Source organism: Budorcas taxicolor, chromosome 8 (assembly GCF_023091745.1).
Source record: "Budorcas taxicolor isolate Tak-1 chromosome 8, Takin1.1, whole genome shotgun sequence".
Taxonomy (NCBI): Eukaryota; Metazoa; Chordata; class Mammalia; order Artiodactyla; family Bovidae; genus Budorcas; species Budorcas taxicolor.
Genome location: NC_068917.1, coordinates 79,746,852 through 79,772,576, shown reverse-complemented (window position 1 = coordinate 79,772,576; position 25,725 = coordinate 79,746,852). Strand labels below are relative to the sequence as shown.

The following is a 25,725-nucleotide window of genomic DNA, read 5'->3' as shown; positions in this document are numbered from 1 at the left end:
TTTTTTAAATCTCCACTTAAAAAAGACATTCAACTTAAGACTTAGAAAATGAAGCCCGCCCCCCCCCCCCAAAAAAAATCCATGGGAGAAAATAATAATGTAAGAGCTAAAAATATGTCCACATAGTAGTTTTCTCTCTGTTTTTTCCTAATTTATTTAGGAAAAAGTCTGTATTTCTAATAACTGACCTTAGGGTGTCTGGTTGATTATCTTTTTAGGCTTTGAACACAGACAGTTTAAAAATATCAACTCGCCTGAGCTTGTTGGACCAAGAGTTGTCTGAAAAGAATGTGCAGCTCCAGAGCAGCACAGCTGAGGAGAAAATAAAGATTTCAGAACAAGTACAAGCCCTCCAGAGAGAAAAGGATCAGCTGCAGAGACAAAGAAACAGCGTGGATGAGAAACTTAAAAATGGTACCGTGTTGTCACCTGAAGTAAGTCAGTATGCTTTGGAACTGGAAGTACTCTATGACGGATCACTTGGATGATTCCCTTCACCTTTGCTACCCAAACATAAAAATGATAAACCTGATCAACTTTGTTTCCTTGAGACTTTGTCAGATGTACTGAGTTTCCTTGTCACCTGTTTGGTGCCATAAGCAAGGCTTGACTAGAGACTGTGATGTCCTCTCATGGAGGTCCATGAATGTGGCCCCTTCCTAGCATTGCCAGGGATAGGGAGACTCACAGTTGCCTTGAGTATGGCCTTTCTCAGCTGAGGTTTTCACAGAACACAAAAAATGATTTGAGGGACTCTTTTTCTCATTTCTTCTAAAGAAGATACCTTTTCTTTATGCATCTTTCTTGGGTGATACTTGGTAATTCATCATCTATAACAAAGGCCTAGAGCATTAAGGGTTAATTGTTTTAGAAAGTACGGAAGCATTGTTCCACACTAAGTCCTAGCCAAGTAAATATGCAAAATTCAGCCCCCAATAGAAATACCTTTTAGGAGTTTTCATTTAGGGGAACATGTGGCTTCTCTTCATCATTATTTTTTTAACTGTGTAAAAGATGTTGCATATATTGGCTACCAAATTGTCCCAGACTTTGTCTTTTTTCAAAATTTTATTTCAGTTGGCAGTGGTAACCATAACTTATTATTTTATCAGACAAAGATGAACTTTTGAGCCTGGATTTTCTCTGCAAATATTTATGGTCAAGGTCCAAAGTAAGGGAAAGTTACTAACAAAAAGTAAGTGGCTGGGAATCACCTTGCTGTATCTCTGTAGTGTTTTACATTTGAGCAAGTATGAGAAGAAGTTGAAGGGCTGATTAAGAAGGAACAGGGGAGAGGATTTAATAACATTATTGTTCATTGAGTTGATGAAAGAAAGACAAATTTGACTGGAGGTTATGTGACATCATGAGCTTCTACTGCCCTGTTTTATAACTTAATTTGGGTAGCTTTGCCAAGGACCACAGAATGAGGTTTTCCCCTCAAGGCTGTCAAAGTCAACCCCCAGCCCTGCAGATCTAAAGGTCTGAGAGGCTAAAATTCAGCAAAACGTTTGAGTATTTAAGGAATTCTTGAGTGCCCAGGACAGTTCCTGGGCCCTATGGAAGAAACAAAAAAGTGGAAAACATTTTGCTTCTCTTGAGGAATTCTACTCCATCTGAGGAGAAGAGACAGAGAGTTGATAAAACTCTAAATCTTGATGACTATAAAAATCAAGTTATAGATAATGTAATAAAGCTATGTTGTTGTTGTTGTTTAGTACTAAGTCATGCCCGAATCTTTTGCAACCCCATAGCCTGTGGCCCGCCAGACTCCTCTGTCCGTGGAATTTCCCAGGCAAGAATACTGGAGTGGGTTGCCACTTCCTTCTCCAGGGAGTCTTCCTCACCCAGGGATCAAACCCACGTCTCCTCATTGGCAGGCAGATTCTGTATCACTGAGCCACCAGGGAAACCTAATAAAGCTATACTTAATACATTATTTATCCAAAGCAATGCAGTGATCATTTGGTGGAAGATTGAATTAAGGCAGCATTGGTGAATCAGAATCTTGAGCTGGATTATGAAAAACATGGTATGTATTGATAGATATAAGAAAGAAGGTCATTTTAGATAGAACACTGTCAAATAAGGCATAGAGATAGGAATGAGCAAATTATGTTTGCAGAGTGGTAGAGTGTCCATTTTTAATTTTTATTTATTTTTAATACAATTTTTAAAGGTACAGTTACTATAAAATATTGGCTATATTCCCTGTGTAGTATAATATATCCTTGTAGCCTGTCTTACTCCCAGTTGATTGTACCTCCCACTCCCCAACCCCTATTATGTGCCCTGCCACTGGTAACCACTATGTTGTTCTCTGTATCTGTGAGTCTGCTTCTTTTTTTGCTGTTATATTCACTAGTTTGTTGTAAGTTTTAGATTCTACGTATAAGTGATACAGCGTTTGTCTTTCTCTGTCTGACTCACTTACTATAATGCCCTCCAGGTCCATTCTTGTTGCTGCTGCAAATGGCAAAATTTTGTTTTTATGACCAAGTAGTATTCCACCACCCCACTACAGTACTCTTGCGTGGAGAATCCCACGGATGAAGGAGCCTGGTGGGCTGAAGTCCATGGGGTCGCTAAGAGTCGGACATGACTGAGCGACTTCCCTTTCACTTTTCACTTGCATGCATTGGAGAAGGACATGGCAACCCACTCCAGTGTTCTTGCCTGGAGAATCCCAGGGACGGGGGAGCCTGGTGGGCTGCCGTCTGTGGGGTCGCACAGAGTGGACACGACTGAAGCGACTCAGCAGTATTTCTTTGTGCATATATACCACATCTTTATCCATTCATCTATTGATGGACACTTAGGTCGCTTCCATACCTTGGCAGTTGTAAATAAAGCTGCTATGAACATTGAGGTGCATGTATATTTGCAAATTAGTTTATCTTCCCAGATACGTACCCAGGAGTAGAATTGCTGGGTCATATAGTAGTTCTTTTTTAGTGTTTTGAGAACCCTCCGTACTGTTTTCCACAGTGGCTGTAACCAATTTACATTCCCACCAACCGTGTATGAGAATTCACTTTTCTCCATATCCTCACCAACGTTTGTTATTTGATGATGGCCATTCTGACAGGTGTGTATCACACTGTGGTTTTTTATTTGCATTTCCCTGATGATTAGTGATGTTGAATATCTATCTTCTCATATACCTGCTGGCCATATGCAGTTCTAGAGGGTCAGCTCTTATCTTCAAGAAACATTTGAGTTTCTATTTTATGAGGAATTCTGTAACTAAAAACGCTGTAATGTTTTGTGGTGAAAATACAGCACAATGCAAGATACTTATTTGGCAGCCACCATGGATTGGTTTGAGGGAAGGGTAGAAGAATGGTAATGTCCATTAGACCCAAGATCTAGTAAGATCTTAGAATATGACGAAGTCCAAGTTATACTATTTCATTTAAAATGAGTGATTTCTATTGTATTGTATCTAGGAAGAACATGTTCTTTTCCAACTTGAAGAAGGGATTGAAGCTTTGGAAGCCGCAATTGAATACAAGAATGAAAGTATCCAGAGTCGCCAGAACTTGCTCAGAGCTTCATTTCAAAACCTCTCTCATAGTGAAGCAAATGTCTTAGAAAGACTAATTTGCCTGAGTCCTGTTGAGATTAGAGCTGTTCTTTTCAGATATTTCAATAAGGTTTGTTTTTCAGGGACAGAGGGTTTTCTTATAAATAGGGATCAAGATGGGTATACAGCTCACATATATGTAGACTTTACAGTACTGAATGTTGTCATCTGAAATCTTTGTGCTTGTCCAAGTATTGTAGGCCTAAATTTTAGTGAGGTTCTTAAAATTGAAGGGTCGCTTGAAAGGAGGATGCTTTTTGAAATAGTTTTAAAATCCAAAGAATTTAATCCATATATTCTTCAGGCACTATTAGTTGGATGTTTTCTAGATTTGGTTGTTCCTACTTAGCATTCATGAAAAATCAAGGGACCCTCCAGGTTTGGATTCCCTTTCCTTCATTGCTGGGTAGGGGTACCTATACTTTCTCATCATATTCTATGAACTGAAATAGAGATGAAATGGTACATCAGTGACAAAGGTAGTGATCGATTTTAGCATTAACCTGGGTGTGCTTAATATAAATTAAGGTATTTTATACAGATTTGACAGTTTACTGATAGAGATTTCATAACATTGAAAATTCATAACATTGAAAATTATATCCGTCTTTTCTCCAGTGTCTTCTCTTAATATATATATTATGAAATGTTAAGCAAGTAAATTACTTTTTTCTCTGAAAAATATATTCAGTTTAAGATAATATACAATTAATGAAAAATAAAACACTGACGTTTTAAAATAAAGTTCTAATTCTGTGAGACAAGTGAAATAAAGATGAACAAATTAATAGAAGTGTTATACACAGCCCTCCTCTTGGATAATGAGTATCAGAATGATTATACTTCTATCATTGATGTGAGTGCATCCCATCACTGGGTGTTTGGAGGGCAGAAATAATGGTACATATTGTCTGAGGCTTTGATACAGATAACTCTTTTGTGGTGGTCTTAGTGCAAGGGCCAAGGTCAGTGGATTTTTCTAATCTTAAGAACCCTTGATAGAAATTAGTATTTTTCTAGAGAGAAGGTCTTTACATTATTAAGAAGTACTGTGACACAGATATTGTCTGAAGTGTTTTTACTTTATATCAGTGCAGAGAGGAACCCACTGGACTAAAAAGTACAGTCTCAGGCCAAACTCTATTTACAGCTGAAAAAATTCTGTCACTTATTTATAACATTCACTTTGGAGTTAAAAATGAGAATAATCTAGATGTTATAAGAGTCTTTAGAATTCTTGATATTTTTTTAGACTGGGAAAATAGTTACAGGATTACAAAGGTAAACTACAAAGATTATGTCTAAGAAATGATGGAGGGGTGATGGTTAGACCAACATTACATTTATTTATTTATTTATTTAGGGAATTTATTTATTTATTTATTTTTAATTGGAGGTTAATTACTTTAAAATATTGTATTGGTTTTGCCATACATCAACATGAATCCACCACAGGTATATATTTAAAATGAAGTTGTTACCAGTTCAGAATCCCAACAAATTAAAAAGGCTGTTAGGTTATTTTGTGGGTTTGTTACAAAGCATTTGCCTAGTTATACCATGGTGATTAAGGGCGTTCATCTTTATGAAGTCTAAGGAAAAGTAAATTAATCTATTATATTAGGCTGTCTAAGACAGTTAAAAGGTCAAAAAATGTCTTTGCTAGGTGGTTAATTTGCGAGAAGTTGAACGGAAACTAAAGTTACAGAATGAAGAAATAAAAATGAAAGTTCTGGAACGGGATAATGTGGTTCGTGAGTTAGAATCTGCACTGGAACATCTGAAATTTCAGTGTGACCGGAGACTGATCCTCCAGCAAAAAGAACACGAGCAAAAAATGCAGCTGCTGTTACATCATTTCAAAGGTAACTGCCCCTTCTCATCAGCTGTGTGAAGATGATGTAGAGGAGGGGGATCAGGAAAGGAACTGGGTCAGTTAAAGCCTAACATGCATAAATAATTACTACTAACACATGTTTTGTGCTTTGTGTGTTTGGGTCCACATGCTGGGATACCCCTATGGATGTAAGGCACTTCATGCCTGAAATGCCATCTCCTCTGCCTGTCTCCAGCAACACACAGAGAACTGCTGCAATCCTGTTAGTTATTTGTCTAGTTACTATGTAGGAATGTGGGATGACATCTGGCTTGGTGATATATAGCTGAAAAGTTCCCCATTTCTAGGATATTGAACCTTGATATTTAAATCACTTTACCTTTATAAAATTAAAGTAATAGGTTCTGTAAGATTTCTGGTTATAGTTCTCCTTTTAGTTATATCAGTTGTAAATTTTATGCATTAAAGATTATAGCTTAGGTCAAAATTAGTCTACCATTGATGGGCACATACTGTTTCTTAGCACATAGTAGTTTAGTTCAGCTGTCAACTGTGGTGTGGAAAGACTTGCCATAGCAGTTGGTCTCCACAATACCTGGGCTTATGACTGGTACACACACAGTTCTTATGGCAACAAAATCACTGCCTAGCGATACTTCAGTGCCTGGAATACTTCAGTTCAGGCAGCTTAGCTGTTGAGTCTTCATTCTCTTGAATCTAGAGCTGAAAATGTGGTAAAAGGGATCTGGAAGAAGCAACCCAAGTAAGCAGAAAATTGGAAAATCTATGCATTGGAGTGTTGAGGCAGTCTGCCTATAAGTTAAATTTTATAACCAATTAATTAGCAACTAGTTGCCTGATGACAGGACTTCCTTGACTGGATTCCATACGTTATTTCATTCAAACACGTTCTCTTTACATCATGTTATTCTGTCTTACGTCTCTAAAAGTGCTCTTTTAATAGAATTTTTAATATGTTTTTTCAAGTGATTGGCATTTTACAAAAAAGCTCATGCTTTAGCCAAATGAGAACATTTTAAAAATCATTCATTACTATAGCTGGGACAAGTTTTTCATAACTAAGTTGTAACTGAAAATATTTATGTAGGAAACATTCTGTGCAAAATTCTTTTTTTTTTTCATACATTTTTTTTTTTTAATTTTTTTTTTCATACATTTATTTAGTTTGTCAACATGCGTTAGTTACATAAAGTGAAAAATTATGAATAATCAAAGTATAATGATGCAGACTCAAAATAGATGTTCAACACAAAAAATACAACCATAAAAGCAGGTTAACTCATGCACACATAGCAGCGTAGATACAGCAGATATTTCAAAGGACAGCAAGTGCTTGCTTTTTCATTTGAAGATGGTGGCCATATCATACACTAGAATGCCTCAGTTTATCAGTGCCTGAGAGCCAAAATTCATTTGTAAAAATGTTTTTCACATTGACACTGTTGAAAAAGATAGATTTTCCCAAATTAAGCCTCCTCTCAGGCTTCTTGCCAGTTTCTAACACCTAAAAACTGATACAGAAAGTATTATAAATGTAACTACACTGATTCTTAAAGGTTAAAAAAGTATCTCTCAAAATAATTTAAAAGAATTATTGCAAACAGTAATGCTGGTGCTCTCCCAGATTTATTCCAGCATGAGCATCTCTGGTTCTACTTCTGCAGCCCTCACCACACTGCCATCACTCTGCTTGCTTCCTTCCCTGGTTCTTCTACTGGTAGCTCCACCCCGGCTCCAGGCAGCTTTGTATCTTCTAACGGTGCCTCCCAAAGACTTGATCTGAAGCTCAGTCCCACCTGGGCCAAGACTCAGGACACTCCCAACACTGATGAGGCTTGGGGGGCTCCTCCTCCAGCCAACAGACCCCTCTGTACTGGTTGCCACAGTTCACATCAGGGTGAGCAACTCGTACCATCGTCTTCTTTCCCAGCAACAGTTTGGAGAAGATTTTGTAGACAAAGTTCCAAAACAACATTATTGCTGGCACTCCTGTGTTATGTGACTGCTGCCGTGTCCCTGGATGTTCTCTAGATGTTCCCTGGAGCGGGCCTTTGGAGAAGAGCAGTCAGCAAGAGACCTGGGAGAACCCTAGGACTCAGATGAGTTGTATCTCTGGGGTCCATCAGAGCAGCAGCCAGCTCCATTCTCTCTTCATCTCCAGGTAAAAGAATTAGTTCTCACACCATCAGCTAGAGCTTGATGTTCTTCTTGACCAGAGAGAATGGGGCTATACTTCAAGCTTCCAATCCAGCATGTACAGGTCTTAGAAGTCACCACTCCATCCCAACAAATAAAAAAGCAAAACAAACTGAAAAATCAACAATTCTTCTTAGATCTATCAGAGAAGTGAGGTTGTTACTGAAAGCTCAGCCTCTCTGTACTCTGGTGCAGAATCAAATCCCAGGGGAAGAGTTTTGGGTGAAGCAAAAAAGGATAGCTTTATTGCTTTGCCAGGCTAAGAGAGATACACAGCACTTCTGCATTGAAAAACTACATATCTCCAAAATTCTTAAAGAGATGGGAATACCAGGCCACATTACTGGTCTCCTGAGAAACCTATATGGAGGTCAAGAAGCAACAGTTAGAAGTGGACATGGAACAACGACTGGTTCAAATTGGGAAAGGAGTACGTCAAGGCTGTATATTGTCACCCTGCTTATTTAACTTATATGCAGAGTACATCATGCAAAATTCTGGGTTGGATGAAGCACAAGCTGGAATCAAGATTGCTGGGAGAAATATCAACAACCTCAGATATGCAGATGATACCACTCTAATGGCAGAAAGTGAAGAGGAACTAAAGAGCCTCTTGATGAGGATGAAAGAGGAGAGTGAAAAAGCTGGCTTAAAATGCAACATTCTGAAAACTAAGATCATGGCATCTGGTCCATCACTTCATGGCAAATAGGTGGGGAAACAATGGAAACAGTGACAGACTTTATTTTCTTGGGCTGCAAAATCTCTGTGGATGGTGACTGCAGTCACGAAATTAAAAGATGCTCCTTGGAAGATAAGCTATGACAAACCTAAACAGCGTATTGAAAAGCGGAGATAATTGCTTTGCCGACAAAGGGGTGGGTCCGTATAATCTAAGCTATGATTTTTCCATTAGTCACGTATGGATGTGTGAGTTGGACCATAAAGAAGGCTGAGTGCCAAAGAATTGATGCTTTTGAATTGTGGTGCTGGCAAAGATTCTCAAGAGTCCCTTGGACAGCAAGGAGATCAATCCTAAAGGAAATCAGCCCTGAATATTCATTGTAAGAAATGATGCTGAAGCTGAAGCTCCAATACTTTGGCCACCTGATGCAGAGCTGATTCATTGGAAAAGACCCTGACACTGGGAAAGATTGAAGGCAAAAAAAAGAAGGGGGTGACAGAGGATGAGGTGGTTTGATGGCATCACTGATATAACAGACATAACTTTGAGCAAACTCTAGGAGATAGTAAAGGACACTAAGCCTGCATGCTACAGTTTATAGTGTCGCAAAGAGTCAGACAACTGAGCAACTGAGCACAGGACCATTTTCTAGATTTACCAGCAGGAGAGAGTAGGTCTGAAGGTGTATTTCTGAAGATGAGTAAACTGAATTTTACTGGTTGTAGAACATAACTCAAAGGGGACTGTCGTAAACATGCCTAAATATTAGAAGTTTTAAGTTATATTGTGGCATAAACTAGAGGTTTACTTATGGCTTTTTCCCCTCTTCTCTTTTCCTGGTGGTTTTTCCTTTGTAATTTAATCTTTCAGCCTTTTCTGACAGGTTTCTGGTTTTTCTGGTTGTATATTTCTTTTTTATTTTCAAGTTTCTTGGCCACGCCACAAAGCATGTGGGATCTTAGTTCCATTCCATAGTTCCATTCTTAGATCCATTCTTAGTTCCATTCCTTAGTTCCAACCACGCCCAGTCTTTTTTTTCTTAAGCTGCTGCTAAGTCACTTCAGTCGTGTCTGACTCTGTGCAACCCCATAGACGGCAGCCCACCAGGCTCTCCCGTCCCTGGGATTCTCCAGGCAAGAACACTGGAGTGGGCTGCCATTTCCTTCTCTGATGCATGAAAGTGAAAAGTGAAAGTGAAGTCGCTCAGTCGGGTCCAACCCTTAGCGACCCCATGGACTGCAGCCTACTAGGCTCTTCCATCCTTAGGATTTGCCAGGCAGGAGTACTGGAGTGGGGTGCCATTGCCTTCTCCATTTTTTTCTTAAAGCATTGCATTTATTTTTAAAATTAATCTATTTATTTATTTTTGGTTGCACTGGGTTTTTGTTGCTGCACAGGCTTTCTCTAGTTGCGGAGATTAGGGGCTACTCTTCATTGCGATGTGGCAGGCTTCTCATCACAATGGCTTCTGTTGTTGTGGAGCACAGACTCTAGGTGCAGGGGCTTCAGTAGTTGCAGCACACCAGCTCAGTAGTGGCAGCTGACAGGCTCTAGAGCACCGGCTCAGAAGTTGTGGCGCATGGTGTTAGTTGCTTCTCGGCATGTGGAATCTTCCTGGACCAAAGATCGAACCCATGTTCCCTGCATTGGCAGATGGATTCCTGTCTACTGTGCTGCCAGGGAAGTTCCCTGGTCGTATATTTCTTGGGCCTATAAACCTTAGGCTTATGACTTTTATATATCCACAGTTCCTGATATAAACTTTTAAGACACTGATGCAGCTGGACAGAGTTCCAAATGTAGACCTTACTTCTGATGTTCTGAGGATAAATTTAGTTAGTAACTACTCAAAAAGTGCTTATGAATTATGAAAAATACGTAGTTTTAAAGGTTAGGATGGGGAAGGGCTCATCCTACTTTGAAAACATTTTACAGGTAGTAGAATCCATATTGTAGCTGAAAACAAATCCATTCAAGGAACAGATAAACATGTAACATACTTCTCATCCTTTAAATAGAGTCTGGAAGCTCTGTTAGGATTTTCAGTCATTTATTTTAATCTGATTTTAAATGTAAATTTCTGTTTTATAGAGCGAGATGGGGAAGGCATTGTGGAAACTTTAAAAAATTATGAAGATAAAATCCAGCAGCTGGAAAGAGATCTATATTTCTATAAGAAAACCAGCAGAGATCTGAAGAAGAAACTCAAGGAACTGATAGGGGAAGCATTTCGGCGGCAACTAGTACCATCAGAAAGTAAGAAATTTAGCATTACCTGTTGCACCAACACCATAGCACGATTTGCCATGGAGCCTCTCTCAACTGATTGGATTATTTAGAATCCTGTCTCTTTAACAAAAATAGTTGTCTAGTCTATGTGTAAGACAGAACCACTGGATAAAAGAATAAAAGAACAAATGTATATGTGTGTAGGAAATGATCATTTATTGGATTGTCTACCATGTACCAGGGATTCCTATATTTTCTAACTCACTAAAATTCTTAGTTCAGTTCAGTTCAGTCGCTCAGTCGTGTCCGACTCTTTGCAACCCCATGAATCGCAGCACACCAGGCCTCCCTGTCCATCACCAACTCCCGGAGTTCACTCAGACTCACGTCCATCGAGTCCGTGATGCCATCCAGCCATCTCATCCTCTGTCGTCCCCTTCTCCTGCCCCCAATCCCTCCCAGCATCAGAGTTTTTTCCAGTGAGTCAACTCTTCTCATGAGGTGGCCAAAGTACTGGAGTTTCAGCTTTAGCATCATTCCTTTGAAAGAAATCCCAGGGCTGATCTCCTTCAGAATGGACTGGTTGGATCTCCTTGCAGTCCAAGGGACTCTCAAGAGTCTTCTCCAACACCACAGTTCAAAAGCATCAATTCTTCGGCACTCAGCCTTCTTCACAGTCCAACTCTCACATCCATACTTGACCACAGGAAAAACCATAGCCTTGACTAGACGGACCTTAGTCGGCAAAGTAATGTCTGTGCTTTTGAATATACTATCTAGGTTGGTCATAACTTTTCTTCCAAGGAGTAAGCATCTTTTAATTTCATGGCTGCAGTCACCATCTGCAGTGATTTTGGAGCCCCAAAAAATAAAGTCTGACACTGTTTCCCCATCTATTTCGCATGAAGTGATGGGACCGGATGCCATGATCTTAGTTTTCTGAATGTTGAGCTTCAAGCCAACTTTTTTGCTCTCCTCTTTCACTAACCCTAAATATAGGATAGCTGTTGTTTTCCTGTTTTATAGGAAATGAAGCCTTCTGATTATCATAAAAAGTAAAATAAATAGAGAATAATAAAGGTAAAATAATATTGTATGTATTTCTAAGATCACTCAGGTTTTTCCATATTGTAACCTCTGGAAATTAAAAAATATAATAAAACCATTGTTGAGACTAGGATGTTTTCTTGCATAATTATATGTAGATATGTAGAAATACCACCTTCCTCAATGAAATGATAAAACATGACAAAGAACTTTGCAAAAGCAAAACTGCCATGAAGGTGATATATCTATGATTAAAACATATTGTCTTTAAGCCCACCAGTAGAAAGCAACCAATATCTCTAAAATAATATATTCTCTTTTTATTAAAAAAATTAGCCTTCCTTTAGAGAAAGTTTTCTTCTAATAAGAATGGTTTTGAAAGTTGACTTTATAGTCTTTTTTAGAAACACAACTACTTTGTACCTATAAAGAAAACTATTGGGTTGTTAAAAAAAATTTATTCAGGTTTTTCTGTACCAGCTTATGAAAAAACCTGAACGAACTTTTTGCCCAACCCAGTACTTAAAGATGATTACAAGAGGTAAACAGTACACCTGAAACTAATATAATGTTACATATCAATTATATTTCAGCTTAAAAGATAATTATAAAAACTGAAACCATAAAAAATAGAGTCCAGTAGAGAATGATATATGTGTACAATGAAAAGATGTGTGCTGAATATATAATGTAAGCAGAATTAACAGTTTTAAATCTTAAAACTCAGTAATATTTTATTTTTCTGTTGCTGTTATTTTTTTTAATTAATTAATTTATTTTAATTGGAGGCTACTTACTTTATAATATTGTAGTGGTTTTTGCCATACACTGACATGAATCAGCCATGGGTGTACATGTGTTCCCCATCCTGAACCCACCTCCCACCTCCCTCCTCATCCCATCCAGTGCACCAGGCCAGAGCACCTTGTCTCATGCATTGAACCTGGACTGGAGATCTGTTTCACATATGATAATATACATGGTGCTGTATATTCAGTGCTGTTCTCTCAGATTTTCTTACCCTCACCTTCTCCCACAGAGTCTAAAAGTCTGTTCTTTACATCTGTGTCTCTTATGCTGTCTTGCATATAGGGTCATCATTACCATCTTTCTAAATTCCATATATATGCATTAATATACTGGATTAGTGTTTTTCTTCCTGACTTACTTCACTCTGTATAATAGGCTCCAGTTTCATCCATCTCATTAGAACTGATTCAAATGCATTCTTTTTAATAGCTGAGTAATACTCCATTGTATATATGTACCACAGCTTTCTTATCCATTCATCTGCCAGTGGACATCTAGGTTGCTTCCATGTCCTGGCTATTGTAAACAGTGTTGTGATGAACACTGGGGGACACGTGTCTCTTTCAGTTCTGGTTTCCTCGGTGTGTATGCCCAGCAGTGGGATTGCTGGGTCGTATGGCAGTTCTATTTCCAGTTTTTTAAGGAATCTCCACACTGTTCTCCAAAGTGGCTGTACTAGTTTGCATTCCCACCAACAGTGTAAGAGGGTGCCCTTTTCTCCACACCCTCTCCAGCATTTATTGTTTGTAGACTTTTTGATAGCAGCCATTCTGACCAGCGTGAGATGGTACCTCATTGTGGTTAAAACTGAGTAATATTTTAGAAAAGTAGTTTAATGCTACTTTATATTTATTGTATGTATCATTTACAGGCATTTTCCCAAACAGTTCTATTTAGTCCTAAACTCGGTGAACTGGTATATGCTAACCCCATTTTTAGATGTGGGAATTAAAGCTTAGCTTGGCCCAGTGACTCAAAATCAGACCAGTAAATAGAACATGGTCTAAGGTCCCTGGTTTTCTAACTCCTGGTTCTGTGTTCTAGTAAAAAGTCATTTTAGGATAGAGATGTGATACAAACATACCAATTCTGCCAAAGAGACCAACCTTTCTGATTTCAGTGTAGTAATACAGAGGTATTTACTCATATAAGTAAAACATTTACTTGAAATTCTTTCTGTGACATATAGCTGAACCTTTTACTTGAAATGCTATCTGCAAAAAATTAAAGTGTAAACAGGTATTAAGTAGGGAACAAAGCAATTAGCATAAAGCCATTTTTGCTTTAAAAATATACTTTCAAATTTGAGATATCTGAAATTAGCTGTTTACTGTTTAAATGGCCCATTTTTATACTCCTGAGTCCACTAGACATCTGTTAAAATGACAGTGTGGTGTATGGTGGTCAACAGGCTTAAAAAACCTAGATCTTCATCATGCTCTTTAATGAAACAAACACAAAAAGCTAAAAAAAATGTTAAATAAACTTGGAGATGTGTAAAGTGAGGATAACTCATATCTTACCAACTTACCTGGGAAGTCTAGTCTTTTTTTTTGACCTTGTAACTTGCAGGATCCTAGTTCCCTGACCAGGGATGAAACCCAGGCCCCTGGCATTGAAAACTCAAAGTCCTAACCACTGGACTACCAGGGAATTCCTGGAGGTAGACGTCTTAATGATGTTGAAGATGTTATCTCAGCTAATTTGCTATTTCCCCTAGAACCATCTTAAATATCTTTATTTTTAGCTATAGAAAGTAATATATAGTCATTATAGAAAACTTTGAAAATATAGAAAAAAAATCAGAAAAAATTACCCACAATTCTACCCACAACTATTAATATTTCAGCATAATTCTTTTCAGTGATCTCCTTATGCTTTAAAAAAATTCATTTGGATTCATATTGGTGAAATAGCTTGTACTATATCGTATTTCAAAATGCTGCTCTAATATAATGGAACCCTTCTCCATGTTCCAACATGCTAGAGGCTGTTCACTTTGGAGACCTGCTGAGGATACGGGAACGGCCTGGCATGAGATTTTTTTAAATGAAACCATTTGAATTATAAAATATAGCTGTTTAAGTATATCAAATTTTGAGTTCCTTAAGCTATAGAGAGTTTTTTTTTTAAGCTCTTTTTAAAAAAATAAATATTTATTTTAATTGGAGGCTAATTACTTTACAATATTGTATTGGTTTTGCCATACATTGACATGAATCCACCACGGGTGTACATATGTTCCCCATCCTGAACCCCCCACCTCCCTCCCCATCCCATGCCTCTGGGTCATCCCAGTGCACCAGCCCTGAGAATCCTGTATCATGCATCGAACCTGGACTGGCGATTCATTTCACATATGATAATAAACATGTTTCAGTGACATTCTCCCAAATCATCCCACCCCCACCCTCTCCTACAGAGTCCAAAAGACTGTTCTATACATCTGTGTCTCTTTTGCTGTCTCACATACAGGGTTATTATTACCATCTTTCTAAATTCCATATATATGCGTTATTATACTGTTTTGGTATTTTTCTTTCTGGCTTACTTCACTCTGTATAATAGGCTCCAGTTTCATCCACCTCATTAGAACTGATCTAAATGTATTCTTTTTAATGGCTGAGTAATACTCCATTGTGTATTTGTACCACAGCTTTCTTATCTATTCATCTGCTGATGGACATCAGGTTGCTTCCATGTCCTGGCTATTATAAACAGTGCTGCGATGAACATTGGGGGACACATGTCTCTTTCGATTCTGGTTTCCTTGGTGTGTATGCCCAGCAATGGGTCGTATGGCAGTTCTATTTCCAGTTTTTTAAGGAATCTCCACACTGCTCTCCATAGTGGCTATACTAATTTGCATTCCCACCAGCAGTGTAAGAGGGTTCCCTTTTCTCCACACCTTCTCCAGCATTTATTGCTTGTAGACTTTTGGATTGTACCTATTCTGACTGGAGTGAAATGGTACCTCATTGTGGTTTTCATTTGCATTTCTCTGATAATGAGTGATGTTGAACATCTTTTCATGTGTTTGTTAGCCATCTGTATGTCTTTTTTGGAGAAATGTCTGTTTAGTTCTTTGGCCCACTTTATGATTGGGTCGTTTATTTTTCTGGAATTGAGCTGCAGGTGTTGCTTGTATATTTTTGAGATTAATTCTTTGTCAGTTGTTTCATTTGCTATTATTGTCTCCCATACTGAAGGCTGTCTTTTCACATTGCTTATAGTTTCCTTTGTTGTGCAGAAGCTTTTAATTTTAATTAGGTCCCATTTGTTTATTTTTGCTTTTATTTCCAATATTCTGGGAGGTGGGTCATAGAGGATCCTACTGTGATTTATGTCAGAGAGTGTTTTGCCTATGTGCTCCTCTAGGAGTTTTATAGTTTCTGGTCTTACGTTTAGGTCTTTAGTCCATTTTGAGTTTATTTTTGTGTATGGTGTTAAAAAGTGTTCTAGTTTCATTCTTTTACAAGTGGTTGGCCAGTTTTCCCAGTACCACTTGTGTATTCTTGCCTCCTTTGTCAAAGATAAGGTGTCCATAGGTGCGTGGATTTATCTCTGGGCTTTCTTTTTTGTTCCATTGATCTATATTTCTGTCTTTGTGCCAGTACCACACTGTCTTGATGACTGTGGCTTTGTAATAGAGCCTGAAGTCAGGCAGGTGGATTCGTCCAGTTCCATTCTTCTTTCTCAAGATTGCTTTGGCTATTTGAGGTTTTTTGTATTTCCATACAAATTATGAAATTATTTGTTCTAGCTCTGTGAAAAATACTGTTGGTAGCTTGATAGGCATTACATTGAATCTATAGATTGCTTTGGGTAGTATACTCATTTTCACTATATTGATTCTTCCAATCCACGAACACAGTATATTTCTCCATCTATTAGTGTCCTCTTTGATTTCTTTCACCAGTGTTTTATAGTTTTCTTTATATAGGTCTTTTGTTTCTTTAGGTAGATATATTCCTAAGTATTTTATTCTGTTTGTTGCAGTGGTGATTGGAATTGTTTCCTTAATTTCTTTATTTTCTCATTATTAGTGTATAGGAATGCAAGGGATTTCTGTGTGTTGATTTTATATCCTACAACTTTACTATATTCATTGATTAGCTCTAGTAATTTTCTGGTGGAGTCTTTAGGGTTTTCTATGTAGAGGATTATGTCATTTGCAAACAGTGAGAGTTTTACTTCTTCTTTTCCAATTTGGATTCCTTTTATTTCTTTTTCTGCTCTGATTGCTGTGCCCAAAACTATGTTGACTAGTAGCGGTGAAAGTGGGCACCCTTGTCTTGTTCCTGACTTTAGGAGAAATGCTTTCAATTTTTCACCATTGAGGATAATGTTTGCTGTGGGTTTGTCATGTATAGTTTTTATTATGTTGAGGTATGTTCCTTCTATTCCTGCTTTCTGGAGGGTTTTTATCATAAATGGATGTTGAATTTTGTCAGAGGTTTTCTCTGGATCTATTGAGATGCTCATATGTCTTTTATTTTTCAATTTGTTAATGTGGTGTACTACATTGATTGATTTGCGGATATTGAAGAATCCTTGCATCCCTCTGATAAAGCCCACTTGGTCATGATATATGATCTTTTTAATGTGTTGTTGGATTCTGATTGCTAGAATTTTGTTAAGGATTTTTGCATCTATGTTCATCAGTGATATTGGCCTGTAGTTTTCTTTTTGTGTGTCATTTTTGTCAGGTTTTGGTATCACAGAAGAAATCAAAAAAGAAATCAAAATATGCATAGAAACGAATGAAATGAAAACACAACAACCCAAAACATGTGGGACACTGTAAAAGCAGTGCTAAGGGGAAGGTTCATAGCAATTCAGGCATACCTCAAGAAACAAGAAAAAAGTCAAATAAATAACCTAACTCTACACCTAAAGCAGCTAGAAAAGGAAGAAATGAAGAACCCCAGGGTTAGTAGAAGGAAAGAAATCTTAAAAATTAGGGCAGAAATAAATGCAAAAGAAACAAAAGAGACCATAGCAAAAATCAACAAAGCCAAAAGCTGGTTCTTTGAGAGGATAAATAAAATTGACAAACTGTTAGCCAGACTCATCAAGAAACAAAGGGAGAAAAATCAAATCAATAAAATTAGAAATGAAAATGGAGAGATCACAACAGACAACACAGAAATACAAAGGATCATAAGAGACTACTATCAGCAATTATATGCCAATAAAATGGACAACTTGGAAAAAATGGAGAAATTCTTAGAAAAGTACAACTTTCCAAAACTGAACCAAAAAGAAATAGAAAATCTCAACAGACCCATCACAAGCATAGAAATTGAAACTATGATCAGAAATCTTCCAGCAAACAAAAGCCCAGGTCCAGATGGCTTCACAGCTGAATTCTACCAAAAATAAACTCTTCCAGAAAAATTGCAGAGGAAGGTAAACTTCCAAACTCATTCTATGAGGCCACCATCACCCTAATAATTCCAAAACCTGAAGAAGATACCACAAAAAAGAGAGTTTTATATATATAACTCTCTCTTTATATATATAAACTATATGAATGAAGTATTACATGCTTAATAATCAGTATCCTAGTTAACACATAACAGTTTTAGTATTCAGTTGATTGGGTTTCAGTAGTCATCTTTTCATTGCCTGCCTGCCAGACTTTATATGCTTTGAATAGTTTTAGTATTTCCAAGTAGCAAAGAATTACTCTTTTGACTAAAATATCTTGGTCACTTCTTGATCATGCTTCCAGCCCAGTGCATCTGTTTTCTAACATTTTGTGAGGATAAAGTCAGTTAATATGGACATGCAATCCATGTACTTGTTTAACTATTTAAAACTATCCTTGTATCAATTAATTTATTTAAATGTCACCCATTAATTAAAAATCTAATAGGCTTAGCTATGAGTGATGGAGGACCTAAAGCTGAATGGAACTCAGGTCCTTGTCAGGGAGCTGATAGTCTCATGGTGGGGTCAGTTGTAAACCAGAGCAGAGCCAGTAAATGATCTATCAGAGGTTAAAATCTAAGGACCATAGTCTTCCTCAGTAGGCCTGAGGTAGGCTTCATGGAAGAGATGGCCACCCTGGTGCAACTGATATTGACAGAGTATCCTCATATCAATTTAAGTCACTTATAAAACTATGTGTTAGGATATTAGAGTCAGAAGATCTGGTTGGGATCCTAATTTCTTTTACTGCCTGTGTAATCATAGATGAATTAAATCTTTGTTTAGTCTGTTCCATTAGTGGTGAAATTCTGGAAAAGGGAAACTGTATTGTGAGGAATCTAAGTGGGCTTGGGAGTGAACCTGTCCATTGAGCCCATCCCTGCCCTTTCTCTTATGATCTTTAAAAACTAAGATGCCTGGCTTCCTCCCCCAGACACTATGACCTCTGGGCATCAGGATTTCTTTTTTCATTGAAATATAGTTGATTTACAATATTGTGTTAGTTTCAGATGTACAGTAAAGTGATCCAGACACACACACACACACACACACACACACACACACACACTCAGTTGGTAAAGAATCCATCTGTAATGCAGGAGACCCCAGTTTGATTCCTGGGTCGGGGTGATCTGCTGGAGAAGGAATAGGCTACCCACTCCAGTATTCTGGCCTGGAGAATTCCATGGACTGTATAATCCATGGGGTCGCAAAGAGTCGGACACAACTGAGTGACTTTCACTTAACACTTATATACACACACACTCTGTTTCATATTCCTTCTTGTTATAGGTAACTAGGCATCAGGAGTTGTAAAAGTTTCCAGGCGACACTAATGTGCAGCAAACTTTGGAAGCCACTGTGATCAACTTTGTACCTGCTAATTCCATTTGAGGATCTATGTCATTTGCCAGTTCAGGTTTTTTGTTTTTGAGAATTTTAAAAACTAGAAAATCAATCCTTTTTTTTTTTTTTTATTGAGGTAGAGTTGATGTATGATGTTATGTAAGTTTCAGGTGTACACAGAGTTATTCTCAATTTTTAAAGGTTATATAGAAAATCAATTATATTTTAAACCAGGTTCACAATCTAAAATGCCTGCAGGAGCCAGGAAGCCAGAGTGAGCAGTGGGGCTACAACGGCCATCCACACTGGCAGGGGCAGCTCTTCTCTGGCTGCTGTTGCCAGGCAGAAATTGTTAGTTTCTCTCCTTTTTCTGTAAAATCCAGAAATCTGTATTTTTATGTGAAACTTTTCACTTTTTAAATTTTGCATCACATATTATTTTATAGGCCAAGTAAAACAAATCTGTGGGCCAGATTTGGCTTTGGAGCTGCCAGTGTGCACCTTCTGTTTTTAAACTTGATATACGCAGGACCAGAAGTGTACTAATTGCCTCATCAACATATGTTAAAGTTGGCATTTTTCTTTGCGTTAGGTCTAGTACCTATATGGACTTTCTTTAAGTTTTGTCTTTGATATTAGATGTTTCTGTGATTTGACGGCCTCAAGCTTTGCTGTCTTCACTCACTCCTATCAGTCATTCCAGCGGGATGGTCCCCTCTGAGGGGTATGCTGTCATTTCCATTTTGATGGTAGGAGCTGTGGTATGTACCCCAGAGTACGCTCAGATGGAAGAACCCTGCTCTCTTGCTTGGAGTCCCAACCAAGACTAGATTTTCACACATACGGCTACCCTGGTGGCTCAAAGGTTAAAGCGTCTGCCTGGAATGTGGGAGACCCGGGTTCGATCCCTGGGTAGGGAAGATCCCCTGGAGAAGGAAATGGCAACCCATTCCAGTACTCTTGCCTGGAGAATCCCATGGAGGGAGGAGCCTGGTAGGTAGGCTACAGTCCATGGGGTCGAAAAGAGTCGGACATGACTGAGTGACTTCACTCACTCATGCCAAGTCAGAAGATTCCCTGGAAATATGACCAGGATTTGGGCCGTAATTCACCAGTGGCAGGCCCAGCAGAGGCAGGTGTGAAAGAGCTCCACAGAGGCCGAAAGGACTCCTATGTTTCTATGGGTGCCAAAATCGCTAGAAAACTTTCAATTTTGTTCCATTAATAAAGAATTCTGAGTTATTCACATGCAAATGCCTCTAAGTGAAATAATTCATTTTTACACTTAAGTCACTTAACAACACAAGCTGGAAGACATAATTTATATTGCATGATACTATGATTAAAATACCTGTTTTTAAGGAAACCTGTAATTATTTTTCTGCTTTTTTGATTACTTTTAGATCATGATGCTGGAGATGGAGTTCAGAGCCCAGAAAAAGCCGGCCTGGCTTCAGAAGAATTAAAATGGGCATCCAGAACTGAAAGTGTGAAATTAAGTGGAAGGGAAAGACAATTAGACAGTTCCACAAGCAGTTTAAGAACACAGCCAAATCCTCAGAAGCTCTGGGAAGATGGCCCAGAATTACCTCCAATGTATAGCTCTGTAGCACCCACTAGTGGGCATTTGTTAAGCAATGAGGACAAAACCGAAATAGATGAAAATCAGTTTACAAAATCTAACAGTCGACCATCATCCCAAATTCAGCCAGTCAGAAATGTGGGACAGCTGCATGGTGTCACACCTGTAAAGTTGTGTCGCAAAGAGTTACGCCAAATTTCTGCCTTGGAACTATCATTACGACGTTCCAATCTTGGAGCTGGGGTTGGATCTATGACTGCTGATTCCCTTGAAGTAGCTAGGAAAGTGAGTGACTTAAAAACCTAGGCATTTAATAAAAAAAACTTTAATTTAGAAGATGTGTAAGATTCCTTTTTCTAACCTGTTAAAAATTAAATTTTAAGTTCACTAGCTCTTCCCTCAGGATAAAGAAGAAGGAGAGGAAGGAATCCTTTCGTATACTGTGAATGTGTGTTTTCTTCCAAGATTGTTTTGCTCTAATTATTATATAAACTTCAGTTTGGAATTAAGAACTAAATACTGATTTGCCCAACAAATACAGCTTGTACATTTTCATATTTTTCAATCACAGAAAATATCCCATTTTATTATTTTGTTACTTATGTTATTTTTGTTAGTTTTTCAAACTTTCACTTGTAAAATAAAGCTTTTTCTCTAACTAACTAATGTTTGAGTGGAACAGCAGCAAAACCACCCTGATTTACGGAAGTCTGCTCCGTTAGAGTAACCACTTTCTTACTGACTCCAATTTTTCTTATCTGATGCTGCTAATGTTTTCTTTTGTTCTTTCTTCTGTTGCTATTGACTCTGACCATCTTACCTGGCACCCAAACTGTTGTCCTGTGCTCAAAGACTTCTAATTTCTAGCCCCTAGATTCCTTGGTCCCACTGGTAAAAACCAGTTCCTATAGGAAAAGAAAATCAAACCAAAACTAACTTCTAAATTGGTGAATAGTTTTTATATCACTAAAGTATGGTATTAAAAATAATTTAAATTATGGATTAAATGGACTTCTGTGGACTTAACTGGGAATGGAACCATAATATATAATGTTGGCCAATTAGAAACTGCTTCATCCAGCAAATTTACAAACGAAGTTAGAAATTTAATTTGTAACAGAGCCTATTTGAAGCCAGACTGGTTTTAAGCCAGGTTTTTTTTTTGTCTTTGGTTTGTATGATATATACTTAATATATACCATATATAATGTGTGATATATGTGTATTGTTTTGCTAAGTCATATCCAACTCTTTTGTGACCCCATGGACTGTAGCCCACCAGGTTCCTTTGTCCATGAGATTTCCAGGCAAGAATATTGGAGGGGTTGCCATTTCCTTCTCCAGGAGATCTTCCTGACCCAGGGATTGAACCCACATCTCCTGCACTGGCAGGCAGAATCTTTACCACTGAGCCACAGGGAAGACTGCTATGTGTATAAAATGGCACAAGGCCAGTGTCTTAAAAAAGCATACCAATCATATATTTAATAATAAGTACAGGTTTATTAATGAAGGTCCTAATTTTAAATTCCTTATAAGATTAAGTACTATTTAGAAATAATTCATATAAGAATATATTTTAACTTTGGAATTCTGCTGCCTGCCCAAGAAATTGACACATGCTTGTTTTACTTGTGGAAATACAAATGCATTTTCTAAAAGCCAGCTCACTAACAAAACAATAAAATTTATATTAAACCAACAATGAGTAGATTTAATAATGCAAATGTGAACTGACTTCTAAATAACAAATATATAATTCTTCCCCTTTTTGGTTAAACATATATCCTTTATGTGTATGATGGATTTCATGTACATACTCAAACACACATGTTAAGAATGACCTGAATAATATATTCTAGGAATGAAACTTTTGTCTTTCTGTTTAGTCAGTGTACTTACAAAGGAAACAAAGTTTTCAGGCACCTCCCCAAAAGCAAGTACAATTTTTCTTACATATACCACTAATAAATTTTACTCTTATTTCACATGCTGTCCTTAAGTCTGAACATTTTGTCATTGTGTTTGCCTTTTTGCATGTTTATGAAATATGTGGGGTTTTTTTGTTCATTATATTTTTTCCACCTATAACAGCGTTTGGAAAGAAAGATATTTGCCTCCATAAAGTACGAGTTCCTTCCCTAACTCGAGTGTTGTAGATAACGGAGTTGGAGAACTCTGAATATGGGAACCGTGAGTAGCAAGAACATCAGTGAAGGTGCTTTTGTGCTTTAATGTTTGTTTTCTTTTGCTAATGTTTTTTTCCCCCTCAGTTCTTCATATCTTCATGAAGTCAGGGTCCAAGAAGTCAGCAAAATTATATATATATATATGATCTTCCGTAATGTGGACTTGATTGCCATTGGCTTGTTTGTAACAGCCCAGGTCAATAAAGTGATAAATGCTAATTTAAGGATGGGTGTCTTATATTTTAAAACAAAAAGTCTTATACAGAGTCTTAGAATGAATTGCTAAGGAGTCGAGTCCTTAATGGGATTTAGGTTCTGTAGGCACAAATTCTTACACATTAAATGACATGACATATGTCATTAAAGTATGACATGTTTTGCTCTTTGATTTATTTCCTTAGGCACATACTTAAGATTTTTATAAAACACTGGAGTATTAATAATTAAAGTTCATTGCCCACTCATGTACATAATTCCTCTCTCAACTTAAGTGGAAACTTTTAAAGTACTCATGTGTATTTTACATTTAAAGTTATAGCCGGCTCCCTTGACTAATACTGATAAAACCTTTCTATTTTCAAAAATTAAGAGTGAAGCTGAGTGAGATCCTTCCGTGATAAATGCATTGGGTATGCAGTATTTTGAGCTCATCTGGACAGTAGTGTTCAAAGAGTGTGTATGGGAGCATCGGTCTAATGGGAGAAGTATTTTATCACTGTCATTGTTTCCCTGATGCTGATAATAAAAAAGGAGACTGACTTTTCATAAGTTTTATTGGTTTTAAATTCTCTCCAAATAATGCACCCCTCAGTGCTTGCAGCAGGGGTGCCTACTTCCATTCCTTGCTTTGGAATACAGAGCATGCATGACACCACATACTGGAGTAGTGTCTGATTTTTATAATGCTATTTTCATTTTGACCCCAAAAATACCCCAATGTGGCAGTAATTAGAATGAGAAATTATAAAAAGAAAGCTCGGGAAAACTTGATGTTTAGTATTGGCTTTTGATATTTTATATAGTTCTTATTTGTCCCTTTTTAATCTCTCTTTTCCTAGAAATTTCCACAATGCATCAACAGAATAGCCACTATTTGAAATGCTAGCAGTGTGATTTAATTGAACCCAAATATATTGACTTAGATTTAGGTATTGGTTTCTGTTGGTAAATTATTATACAACACACTACTACTGAGTTACCTCTGTACTACCTGAAAAGAAAAACACAACAATCTCACACTTGGTTATAACAAGCAAGATCCTTATATGCCCAAGGAACAAAACCATTCGTAACAGAAGACTAGAAAACTAAACATTTAAAAATACTTGTGCTTAAAGCAGAACAAAAGCAATATATCAGTGAAGTGAAATAATATTTTCACACTGTATTATTGTGTTTTCAAGCTTATTACAGTATATGTTGTTTAGTCACTAAGTCATGTCCCACTCTTGTGATCCTATGGACTACAGCCTTCCAGGCTCCTCTGTCCATGGGATTTCCCAGGAAAAAATACTGGAGTGGATTGCCATTTCTTTCTCCAGCAGATCTTCCCAACCCAAGGATAGAACTTGCATCTCCTGCATTGCAGGCAGATTCTTTTGCCACTGAGCCACCAGGGAAAGCAAAATAGATTTTTCAAGTCCAAAGTGGTAAATATTGTTCGAAATTATTTGATCTGAGAGATATCTTAAATACTTCTTAGGAATTCCCTGGCAGTCCAGTGATTGGGACTCCATGCTCTCACTGCCAAGGACCTGGATTTGATCCCTAGTCAAGGAACTAAGATCTCACAAGCCTTTCAACGTGGCCAAAAAAACCCACCACTTTTTGAACCTTGCCCCAAGTAACAACAACAAAATATAGGTAAATTATAGCTTACTTAATTATAGCTTCCTCACTCCCCAGAGTTCCAGGATTCAAAAAGCTCTGATAAAAACAGGAGAAAAAAGAGCTTTATTTTAAAGCATTCCATAGGCCAGCAAGGAATTTTCAAAAATATTTTGAGAGAATATATTTTATCTCTCTTGCAACAACACAAACTTAACTTCAATCATGGGCTGTCTCTAAACCCTGAAGAATACTCAAGTTGGTACTGAATTCGCCATTTGAAAATAGACACATCCCGGTTTTTACACCAATTCCTCCTCTTATGAATATTGTTTATTCAGGATTATGTGAAAAGACACTCTAGACTGAATGGAAATTGTGGAGCCATTCAGTAGAGAATTATAAGAAACTATTTCGGATAAATTTTGTCAGCCATAACAAACTAAAGAATAAAACTTAGATGGTTACCACCAAAGAACCACAAATAGTATCCCAAAGCAAGCACTCTAGGCAGAATTTACAGAATTTATCTTGGTAAAACAATACTTAACTATTTTGCTTAATTTTTCTTTACAAAATATCCCTAAATTTTTCTACTGAAAAAAGTCTTCCATTCGTGATTACAAACCATCAGCTATTAGCCTTCCTTGAGAGGCTGAACTTACTTTTGTTTGTGGCCTGCAGTGGAGCGTCACTGTCCACCAAGAAAAGGAGTGAGGAGTTAATCTGAACTCAACTGACTGATAATTTTAGTAATTTATAAGTATTAAAATTGTCAGATTAGGCAGCATTTGAATTGTTCCATTAGAACCCTGGGAATAAGCCTGTTTTACAGGAATTTCCCAGCCAGCACTGGGAGTCCCTTGGCTGTAAGATGACCAGAACATGATCAGAGTGATCCAGGTTATAATCTTATTAATGGAGTACATTAAA

General features: G+C 37.5%; 1 protein-coding gene across 1 annotated transcript in view; it reads left to right on the top strand.

Moving 5' to 3' along the window:
• KIF27 (kinesin family member 27) overlaps positions 1 to 21,082 on the top strand; it is an 82,152-nt gene extending 61,070 nt beyond the window's left edge. Inside the window, exons 13-17 of the mRNA XM_052645177.1 lie at positions 219 to 434; positions 3,450 to 3,656; positions 5,253 to 5,451; positions 10,417 to 10,581; positions 20,598 to 21,082. Coding sequence (XP_052501137.1) covers positions 219 to 434; positions 3,450 to 3,656; positions 5,253 to 5,451; positions 10,417 to 10,581; positions 20,598 to 21,082 — 1,272 coding nt within the window. The remainder of the gene's footprint in view (positions 1 to 218; positions 435 to 3,449; positions 3,657 to 5,252; positions 5,452 to 10,416; positions 10,582 to 20,597) is intronic.
• The last annotated feature ends 4,643 nt before the right edge of the window (positions 21,083 to 25,725 follow it).